The 12,168-nt window shown below is 31.7% G+C and overlaps 1 protein-coding gene across 1 annotated transcript; it reads left to right on the plus strand.

Annotated features, from left to right (window-relative positions):
* The first annotated feature begins 8,917 nt into the window (after positions 1-8,917).
* On the plus strand, positions 8,918-11,710 carry LOC148612063 (uncharacterized). The gene is made up of 2 exons (XM_088593174.1): positions 8,918-9,069; positions 10,896-11,710. Exons 1-2 carry the CDS (start codon positions 9,003-9,005, stop codon positions 11,597-11,599), a joined length of 771 nt encoding a protein of 256 aa, XP_088449300.1. The 5' UTR covers positions 8,918-9,002; the 3' UTR covers positions 11,600-11,710.
* Positions 11,711-12,168: the final 458 nt, after the last annotated feature.

Here is a 12,168-nt window from a genome sequence, read left to right on the forward strand (position 1 = left end):
TATTTACTGCTTCAATCTGTAAAATGATAAACATCTAAACACCTTTAACTTGAAAATCATTGAAAATCATAAGCCCTTAAACACTAAACATTTTAATATGAGATTTATTTATTTATAATTACCAACATAGGTGTTTCCTAAGTAACTGTTGCACGTTTGTTTTGAGAGCACACACACATACAGTAACCATGGTAACTTTTGTATTCGTCTCTTTAGATTAAAGATATTAAACATACTTCCACAAACATTCTTAACTGTGAAAACTGTATTTGAAACCCTAAACAAACAAAAATGCAATGATGAGAAGATTTACAAATATTCTGAGGTGAACAATGATTTCATCGTTTGAGCGAATACCTGATGATTGTTCAAGATTAAAGCAATTAATCGGTCGCATTATAACTTAGAAACGAACGAGTTATAAAATCCAAGTACATACAAGACTAATAGTAACAAAAATACTGATTTTATCAATGTGTCGTGCTCTGGTCATTGACAATAGTTCATCTGAATTGGAATAGTTTCTTTTTATAGGACACAATAATTTATCATTTTTTGTCAATAAACCAAGCTCTTATAAAGGACTGTACATTTAAGCAAAGTTGGAACCAACCTTTACGCATTCTACTTTACATATTTGTTTGTTAGTTTTAGTTTTTGTTGTTGTTATTGTTTTCTTTTTACTTAAATTTGTTCATTTTTTTTGTGTTTTGCTTATTTTCTATATTTTGATTCATATTTTTTTTATTATATTAACACAATAAAACACATGATAAATACATTGAAACTCGGTAATTCTTTTTAGTTTCTCTTTTGAATAAACAGACCATTTAGAGAATATTTGTTAGAGATTGAATGTATGTACTGGATGTATTTCGCTACTGTTGAAGTCCCTCTAAAACACAATTTGGATAAGATTTCAAAACTTTTTTTGTTTCATACCTTTATATTGTAGTTAAGCAGGTACACGTCATTCTTTATTTTCAAAATTTTTCTTCTTATTTATTTATTACACTGGCATAGTTTGGTGTTTTCATCGGTGGGTCATTGTTTATAATTCCTGGTTGTAAGTATTGGTTTAGACTTCAACCATCAAAATAAAATATAATTTGAAACGTTACGTTTCCTATAAATAATAATTGAAGAATAAGCTGTTGTATATCATTTTAAACTAAACATTTTTGCAATTATTCCAAAATTCAGGGGTGAAACATTTGTTTATGTATTTTTTATGATGTTTCTATATACAACTGCAAAGACATTGTTGCCAATGGGGATGTCAGAGTGTCTATATCTGTAGACATTTACTAATAAGAAGGCACGTTATATCAAAGATAGCTTAGGTAAGTCGTTACGCATTGTATAATAAACACAAGTGCATATATCCTATTTGCACATTTGTCTTAAATAAATGTTTTAACCCATTTGTCCAATTATTAATCAGAGTTTTCCTCTAAATAATTCAATATGTTATTAGAGATTTTCACAGTAACTACCTCCTTTAAATTTCCCGATTGATAAGTACAAACTGTATCAAAATCTACGGTAGTTTGTTCGAAAATTTGTTCGAATTTTGTTTTCGTTTTGCATTGTTTTGTTTTGTTTGTTTTGTTTTGTTTTGTTGTTGTTGTTATTCTTTTTTGTTTTGTTTCGTTTAAATCCGTAATGTAATAATTTTTAACCATTATATTGAATATTCTAAATAACTAATTGAAAAGACCACAAATCTGAATCGTGAAAACGCAAATTATGAAGGAATGACAGATTGAACATGTTTCAGATTAAATAAGTTCAAGCAGTAAAAATAGGCTATGGTTGATGTAAAATTCTCATAGATTTGTTTGCGTTATTGCCAAACATTTATGTATTTGTTCAGACATGACTCATCTGATTTATTACGTGCATGTGCTTAAGTGGCACGGTTATAAATCATAGTTGTATCATTCGGTAGAAACATGAATGTCATACTAAACGACTAAGTGTCAGCATTTGTAAGAATCAAGCAGTGGCTGAAACATAGTTCGAAAAAACCCAGTATTTTGATAGTTTAATTTAACTTAACTTCACCACCAGAATCAAAGAAAAAGGGCAAGATTTTCTATTTCACTTTGGTAAATTGAGACATAATTTAATTGAAATGCACTATAAATCAACATATCAAGGGGCAGATATCTCTGTCAAAAACCTCATTTTTCTAACATTGTATTGACAAATTTTTGAGCAAATCCAGCAATGCAGAGATCAAATTATTGTCTTTTGAAATAGAAAAAGTGAGTGAAAATATATTGTCAGATTGGTGGGGTTTTGACATGCATGTTTAAGATTTTTCCCATTTTACCCGATTCTCACAAATACTTGTACTTAATGACTATGTGTACGAACCTTCTACGATCTTTTTTTTTTGGTAATTAAGCGCTTCGTGAAGCATTTTACGATCTCGATCTTGTTCATTACACCGGATTACACTACCTTTTCCTCGACTATTTGTAGTATTTGTAATAATCTATATATTTCACTTTTTCTTCGGTCAACTTCTTAAGTGCAAGAGAGTGAATAATTCAAAAATCATTTTAGTGAAAAGTTTAACATTTTCTGTGCCACTATCCCATTTCATTCGCTCAAACACGTCAGTATATGTTATTCATAAATACAAATATAAGCAAGTGATACTGTGTGCAAGCAAAACACAAAACCTGCAAATGGTCGGGTTCAGTCAAATTCTGAAGCCGTCATGGAATTAGGAAGGTAATTTTTATCTTAGAAAGAAGTTTTCATTGAATTCCAACAATGTTGAAATTTTGCCGATTTTGGCGGCCATTTTTAAAAAAAAATGGCGGCTTTCTGACAAAATCGGAAGCCGTCATTGAGTTTAGAATGTCATGTTCACCCTAAGACTTAATGTTCATTGAAATAGAACAATGTTGAAATTTTGACGATTTTGGCGGCCATTTTGAACAAAAATGGCTGCTTTCTAAAAATATATTTTACGCCTTTGATGTCAACAAGTCAAAAACAGCCTTCTGGGTCATTTTCAATTGATAAATGAGTTTGACTCATTTTATAGATTTTTTTTTCATTTTTCCGGGTTTTGTTTTGGCGGCCATTTCGAAATTGCAGGAGTGGCTAGCACACCTCCCGATCATGCTTGATTTTATTTAGCAAGCTTGGTATGAATCGAATAAACCCCTCCAAGAAATCGCCAGAACATCTTTACGAGCAAAAGAAGTATAATAATAACTAGAATTGCCATTGCCAGTAATAGTAAATGTCACCCCGGCAGCCATTCAAGTTCCAAATTTTAATATTGTATTGTTATGCCTATTCAACTCCTTTGACAGACCTATTTTCAAATTTGTAGCTATTTATGTTTTCGAGATAATGCAATGTCCCTGATTGTGACCTAAAGCAGACATTTTGAAAATGGTGACTTTCCATCAGAATTTTAGCTTGGATTCCGAGGTCTACAGGATACACATTATATTACAAAGTATCATTAAATTTGTTCAATGAATAAAAAAAAACTTGGCCGTGTGATAAAAGTCGATTTTGGAATCCATGAAATTTTCAGTTATCGTTGCCATGGCAACAAACAACATATCGATTCACTTTTCCTTTGCTTTATTTTATTAGGCTTATTTACTGTTACCACCATACCAAATTTCAAGTTTCTGGCCACCTAGGTTTCCGAGATATTGCAATGTCCTAGATTAGGAACTTTGGTAGCCATTTTGAAAATGGCGGCATATTTGCGCAAAATTTCTTTTTACGAAATCCGAGATATTAATGAGGCGCAGCATACAACAAAGTTTCATTACAATTGCCTACTAAATAAAAAAGTTACAGGTGTAAGAAAAAAGTAGATTTTGGTATCCATGAAATTTTGACAACAAATAACTGACAACATATCGATTTTTTTTGCTTAATTTTATTAAGCACATTAAGTTCTACCACTATACCAAATTTCAGGTTTCTAGTCACCTAGGTTTCCGAAATATTGCAACGTACTAGATTATGAACTTTTCTCGTTTCATGGAAACGGTAGCCTTTTTTCCGCCAAAAGTTCTGGGGCACCCATTTTCAATACCATCTACCTCCATACCAAGTTCCAATTCATTCCTACAGTGATGCTCTCTAAAAACTCCGGACAAAAAATCATTGGAAAATGATAATAATAATAATAATAATAATAATAATAATAATAATAATCTGGGGCGACATAATAATAATAAGAAGAAGAAGAAACAGTATAACAACAACATGTCGCCAGACATTAGTCTGGCGACATAACAACTTTTAAGATGTGCTTGCAAGCAAGTCACATACAAGTCCCCCCACGTTCCGTAAATGATCACAGAATCCAAATATTTAAATTCAGTGTACAATTTCAAACCTATATACCAAGTTTCATAAAATGTGGATGAAATTTACACTGTTTTCCAGTGGGCCAAATTATTTTAGATTGCGACCATTTTGAATGGCAACCATGTACAATAATCCAAAATATGACACTTATTCACACTTAGATGGTTTCGTATATCCGTTAAGTTTGGTGAAGATATCTCAAATAATTTTTCATACACAAAGGAGAAGCATTTAATTTTTTTTTTCATTTTGTTCGTTACCATGCAACACATGAAATATCTGTTCGCTTCTTTGGGGTAATATTATAGAGGTCATCAAACACTAAAAAATAAAAAAAAATCTAAAAGATCACAATAATAATAATAATAAGAAGAAGAAGAAGAAGAAGAAGAAGAAGAAGAAGAAGAAGAAGAAGAAACAGTACAATAACAATATGTCGCCCGACATTCGTCTGGGGCGACATAATAATAAGAATAACAAGTGATACTGTGTTTGCAAGCAAAACACAAAAGGCGCCAAAACCTGTCAAATTATGAAACTGCCATCGAATTTAGAATGCCATGTTTACCCTAGAAATCAATTTTCATTGAAATACAACAATGTTGACATTTCGCCTATTTTGGCTGGTTTTATTCAAAATCAGAAGCCGCCTTTGAATTTAGAATTTCATGTTCACCCTAGATATAAATTTTCATTGAAATCAAACTATGTTGAAATTTTGCCGATGGCGAAATTCTAGAATTTTTTTTACGCCTATGATGTCAGCAAGTCAATGTAACAGCGTTCCGAATTACTTTCATACCATTAAAAACTTCGTTTTAGCGACTTAATTATTTCATGTGGAATGTGAAGGGTAGTTACTTGTTTAAGAAAACAAAACAAATTGATAACACTCGTTATTAATACACCTCAGTGCATTCAATGCTTCGAATTTGACTTTTGAATTCAAAGTTTCAACTCGGATAATCATATTTACATTGTTATGGAAATGTAGCAAATGTTCTGAATTGAAAAAAAAGGTACAAGAGTACGATAAAAATTCCCATCATGCGGATATTGTACATAACTACCAGTTATAAAAACGTTTTTATATAAGACGTATAAAATTACACGTGCAATATAACAAAAGTAAATGAGAAACTCGGACCACACTAAAAACTGGAATCATGGACCAGGTGTACCGTCTGGGTAAGCGTCCACTGCTTTTATAAGGAAAAGTGCCAAAAGAATAATGTGGTTCTGATTATTTTATTTTAGGAAAGTGTTTCTTTTGCTTCTATAATGACGAAAAACAATATTGCAATTCCATGGTTTTGACCTGAATGTTGTGTTTTTCATCTTTAAGATAAAGCAATGTGAAATAGCAATCTTGAAACTTTGTCACAAATATCCACTTCATGTTATATTGTCAATTGATTGCAAATGCATCCAAAGGTGGTTTTAGTTTCTATATATTATGTAACTTCTTTGATCTGTCGTCTTAACATTCACTCGTTGTCGTTTTCATTTTGTCAACGATCTTCCTGTTATGTGACTGTTTGACATTCATTATTTTTCATTAGTAACAATTAAAACTTTTCGCCCCATTCTAAAGACAAGAGTTTTTGAATATCAATATAAGTGGATACTATGCAAGCTGTCAATTTAAAGCGATATGTACAGCTCTTGATTGGTATAAATTTCTGAAAGTTACTGTTACATGATTTTTGTATAATTCAACTAGGGGTTTCAAATCGATAACACAGACCCTATATTTATTGCTCCCTGTATCAAAGTTTCCATTATTTACAAACATGATGCTATACGAAACCGAATATTTACGTAAAGTAAAAGTATACAGCAAAACCCCCCCCCCCCAAAAAAAAAAAACAAAATATGACATACAATGTAAGAAAAGTAAATGGGTAACTCTGACTCCACTAAAAACTAGTAGCATGGGCCAGGTGCACTGGTTGGGTAAGCGTTATCTGCTGTTCTCAAAACAGCCGCCGAGTTGCTAATAAAAAGTCCAGGGTAGACGAAAGAGGAAAGAAAGCTATGACACGTTGAACAAATCAGTTCTCATGGTAAATATGGATACATCGTAACGATCGACGGGTTTCTACATATAGGTAATATCTATATTAAAACGGTACTTCTCTAATAACAATACCGTTATTCATTGTATTGTCAGAAACAAGGTATTCCTTCCTGTCCAGACTTAAACCAATATCTATAATATTTTTGATAATGTTTGTGGATTAAAACAAACCAAAAGTCGACTTAACGGTAATGAAATATGTTACATTGACTTTTACATGTATATCACAAGATATTTTGAATATATAATAAAATATATAATCTGATAATTTCTAGGGTGAATCGGGTTTAATGGAAATTGATTATAAAAAAGAACAAGTTATTTCTAATTAAATACAATTGTTCCCTCTCCAATTCCAGTATTGAACACACACAGTTGTGTTATTTACGTATACAGTGACAATAAAATGCATCTGACAAAATAATAAACAAAATGATTAATTATTGACATATCAAATTGTATAAGTATATTGATACAACAAAGTTTGGATGGTTTTTTTTTATAATCTAACGCACTTTACGAACTACCACCTACATCAGTTGAAACATAACAGAGTATGCATCGTAATGATATTACAGAAGCAAGTGAGTCCTGAAAAACTTAAAATGTAAGCATATATTGAAGTCTTTTCGCATCGGTTTGAGCTTTCCCTTAATTTATCGCGTACATCGTGGCATTAAAAACTACGACACATTCTTTCACAAAGTAATGGTATGCTAGCCTATGAAACTACAAAAAAAGAAAAGACATCGCTATGATTGTGTCAAATAGACATTGTAAAGAATCCACGTTCGTTTGTCAATAAGGCAGTTTCTAATGCACACTTTCCAGACAAGTTTACAGTTTTGCGTCTTTTTAGAAATAAGTCATAGACAAATATATATATCGCTATCTTCATGCAACGATAGTTATTGTTTTATAATATATAAGAGTAACAACTAAATTAACGAACACTTAATCAAGTCAAGTCTAATTCATATCTGGCAAAATAGATATTACACCACCGGAGCAGCTGGTACTGCAATGGTCCTGTCTTGTCATGGACAAGCAAACTGGTGGATTAAATCTATGTTACCTCCCTCTTCCATCGCGGTTTGGATATTCCGTTGGTAATTAAATAACATCTTTAAAACCTACATCTACATTGTTAAATTGGAAGTGACAATTAAGGCATTATACACTTGTCGACCGTCATGCTAAAAAAACCAATTGTTTTAAAATATTCAATATTGCTATGCATAAAAATCATGCAAGATATTCATTATATTTAAAGATATCACTGATCTTCTGCCAGATTTTAAGACAAAACGTTACTGAAATTTTCATGACCATGAAAACTGCTTATTTTTATTTCCTGGTTAGTCCGTGAAGTTTATTCCTAACACCATACAATTTATTTTCGAATTCACAATTATTGTAGAAATTTAACATATAACATAAGAGTGTTTGACTCTATATGGCTATTTACCGTAAACACCTGAAACTCTGGGTTAAAGTATAGTTGTAATTCAACATGGTTTGAAAGAAAAACAAAACCATGCAAGATATATTTAAGGTTATAGACAAAAACATATGATATGAAAAAAATTAAAGAAATTCACTATCAAAACATTCTGTATAAGATAGTGTGATTGTCAGTGTCTGCTTTAGGGATTTCAATGTAGGTACAAATACTATGTTCAACAAACTTTCCATAATATGACGAGGACAATGTGTACACCCTCATCTCAGTGACCTCTTTCTGATCACTATTTATGACAACCAACTTGCTATGGCTGACTAGCTAACAATAAAAACTTATTTGACTTATTCTTTTATCGTACTCCCCGTTGTAAAGATTATGTCATGTTACCAAACAGTCCTTGCACGAAAAAGGATTATTTTCACTATCGTATGCATCCCAATTCACATGTGCTTTTGTTATTGTTTATTAAATGATTCTACATCTCTACAAAGACAACTGATACATTTCTTGCAAAAATTATCGATGAACTTAAGTCTTTGATCTTTCTGTTATTAGTTGGTTTGGAAGAGCAGAATAGAGAATGAAGAAATCAAACGCTGTATTTCTCAACTTTCATCAAATGGGTGTGTCATTGTAAGACATTATGTTCTAATACGGGCATGGTTTTCCCATATTTTATCTAATTCTAATTAACTAAATAACCCGTTAAAACAAACCAAAAAAGAATAATTTATCACAATATGAAATTACAGACAAGAATATAAAAATATTAAAGTTGCTTTGCTAAGTAATGAATTGGTAAAAACTATTTTTAAAATGATATTGGTTTTGATAACACAGCATATACATGTATGAAACCAAAAACATAGATTTTACCATGTTACATAATGCAAACAATGGAAATGAACCTATACATTCGATAAACACAGAATAGATTTGTTTGCATTATGCTATCTAAAAAAAGTCAAACAGACAACAGATTGCTTTCAAATATATACGTGTATATATACTGAATCAAAAAGCCCATACCTTCATTTGAACATCGGAAACTGTAATAACACAGTTTATCTATTTGAATACATAACACATAAGGACATGGATGCATCTTTAATTCTACTATTGCAGATTGTTCTATTAGGCTACTGTGTATATGAGACAGAAGGTAAATAATCTACAGTAATGTACCAGTATACCATATAATGTATATACAACTCAGTCGTTATACATCAATGGATTTTTTTTTTTTTAGGAAAACAGAGGGTGCTTACCCTACTTGTGCATCTGGTTCATACTCCCAGTTTAAGTAAATTCCGAGTTGCTCATTTACTTTTCTTACTTTGTATGTATTATTTATGTTCTGTCCTGTTTGTGTCTGTTTTACATGCCTGGATTACATTCTTTTGATTTCCGCTAGAATCTTTGTTTCCTTGATTACTATTTGTTAATACTGATACCATTTTAGTGATTGAACGATTAAATCAGAAAATATATTGTATCATAGTAATAAGCCCTATTTGGAGTTAAAATATATTTATTTGCAAACCGATATATAACGGCGTTATTAAAAATAAAATCGTGCATTGTCAACCGAATAAAACTTTAAAAAAAACACAAATTTCAGTGAAAACATTAGATATTATCTATGCCAGTAAAGGAAGTTCATTTCATATTTGCAGAATTTATGAATAATTAATGTACTAAAAACGATTGAAATAGATGTTAGATGAATGTTTGATGAAAATTCTGGTCTGATGGAAAACACATTTTGACTACAAATAGAGTTTATAAATACCATACTGATTTATTTTGCTGCTTAATTTTAGATCATACACTTTAAATGTAAGTCAGAGCTTGCCGAAACTACGCAGACTTTTTGTATCGCGCTAGAACTCTAAAAAATAGGCTTCTGGAACAGGGTTATGTTGCTACAAGATTGAAGTCATTACTACAGAAGTTTTATGGTCGTCATCATGAACTCGTGGATCGTTATGGTGTATCCATTAGCACCATGAAAACTGATTTATTCAACGGGTCATGGTTTTCCTTTCCTCGTTTGTCTACCCCGGACTTGACTCTTATGAGCAACTCAGCGGGTGTTTCTAGAAAAGCAGAGGACGCTTACCCTACCTGTGCACCTGATCCATGCTCCCAGTTTATAGTGGAGTCCGAGATGCTCATTTACTTTTTTTACTTTTTATGTATGATTTTAGTTACTTTATGTTCTTTGGTGTGCATGTCTGTTTTCCATGTCTGGTCTTTGTCCCTGGATTACATTCTTTTGATTACTGCTATAACCTTGGTTCCCTTGATTACTCTTTTAAATACATTAGATTCTGCACTGTAAAACCTCAGATATTCATACTTATCTTTAAGCCAAACTGCTGACCTATGATACAGTTAGACGAAAATTGATCATAAACCAATTGATATTTAATTATGACGCTAATATGAAACAAAAGTTAGTACAATTGGTAAATTGTAATCCCAAACTGCATCATAGGTGCAAGATGCAAGACAAAATGTATTCTCATTTTGTGAAGAGGAGGTAGTTAAACAAAACCATGAACATGAAGATTTCGCTGACAGAGATGGCACTTATTGCGTATTAAGACCATTCAGCAATGGAGTAGAGCTTCCATTTTTAATATTTTCCAATGTAATCTGAATGATGACCACACAGTTTTCTTGTTATACAAGAATGTATAATACAGTGAACCTGTTTGGACCAAGCATCCTTTGGACTAGAGATTTTGCTAGACAGGTGTTTGATTGGCAGAGGTTCAAAACCGATAGAGATTAGCAGAAAGGGACTTCAGATATTGTCATGTTTATACTGATGTTAGATTTATTCAGGGTTCGATTTTACAGATTTCACTGTACATACATCACAAAAACAGTTTCCCATTTCTATCGTTATATCAATAAATATCGTGTGTTACAATTATTTACTAATTGATTCTTCATTTTACTCTCATTTATCTTTTTCAGGGGAATGTACTTTTTATAAAAAACGTTTTAAAGAACACCAGACCATTATCCAGTACCATTTAAAAAATAATGCAGGAACCTGTTCTGGATATGAATGCATGGATTCCAAAATTAAGTATATTGAATCTTTTAAATGTAAAGAGTTGAGCAAGGAGGAAAACAATCCATTTGGGTGTATAATCGGACTACATTATTATAGACCACAAGAAACAATTGCTGTTAGTTATGATAAAAACGGTTGTGAATTAACACAAGTTTGCAACGAAGATGGATCAACAGTAAAATTAATTGAAAAAGGTTGTTTACAGGCTACTCCTACCTCAACAGAACCCCCTGTTAAATGTTTCTATAATGGTAAATATTACTCTCCAGGGAATGTTGTGGAGAAAGGAAAGACTGCAACCTTTTGTTATACAATTCTCTGTGGCTGGAATGGAAAAGTTATACATGGAGATGACTTCAAATGCTCCACATTTAACACACCGACTACACCTCCAAACAATACACCTACGATACATGCTGGTAAATGCTACTATAATGGTGGTCTATACAATCTAGGAACTGTAATAGAGGAAGGACAAACTGGAACCTGGTGTTACAAGACCTTCTGTGACGAAAATGGGAAAATTCTACACACGGATAATTTCAACTGTAAGATTTCAACGAACCCATATACTCTGGAATCGACAACAAAAACATCTTGAAAGATTTTATTTATTTTAAATGCGTGTGTATGAGCTGTATGTTAATAAAAATACCCATGCCTATGCAAATCTTTAAAAGATCATAATCTGATTAAAGGCTTTAAAATGAGAGTGTTGTATGCATGTTCAAATTAGACGATCTAGTCATATCGTGGAATTTTGAAAAGGCAAAAGGCAACCAATCTCTCTTACTTGGCATATATATAAGCATTTTTTGTCTTTAAAAAAAATGGGAGAGCGTGCTTAAAATTAATTTACAGTTCGCGTCTATTCAATTTTTGAATTATTAATAAATTCATTTTCGGGAATACCCTCCAAAAAAAACAGCGGCATAATTAGCCATTACAATATAATAATCTTAAAAAAGACCACATCTGAATATAACTACTTCACAATTATCTCAAAAAACAAACAAAATATTTCCCGAATAATATTATTTGTGTAGTGATCTATTTTGGCGAACTACACTTGACGCTCGAGTGAGAGTTTTCGAAATTTGGAATTTTTGACAAGCAAGTAGGAGTTGGGGAGAAGTAACATTATATTATTTAAGTAGCAGGTTTTTTTTA

This window comes from Perna viridis, chromosome 7 (genome assembly GCF_037379345.1).
Source record: "Perna viridis isolate PV_CMFRI_1.1 ecotype Kerala chromosome 7, ASM3737934v1, whole genome shotgun sequence".
Lineage (NCBI taxonomy): Eukaryota > Metazoa > Mollusca > Bivalvia > Mytilida > Mytilidae > Perna > Perna viridis.

Coding starts and splice junctions, on each gene's coding strand:
- LOC148612063 (XM_088593174.1), top strand. CDS start 9,003: ATGGATGCATCTTTAATTCTACTATTGCAGATTGTTCTATTAGGCTAC. Junction 9,070..10,895: donor CTGTGTATATGAGACAGAAG/GTAAATAATCTA, acceptor TATCTTTTTCAG/GGGAATGTACTTTTTATAAA.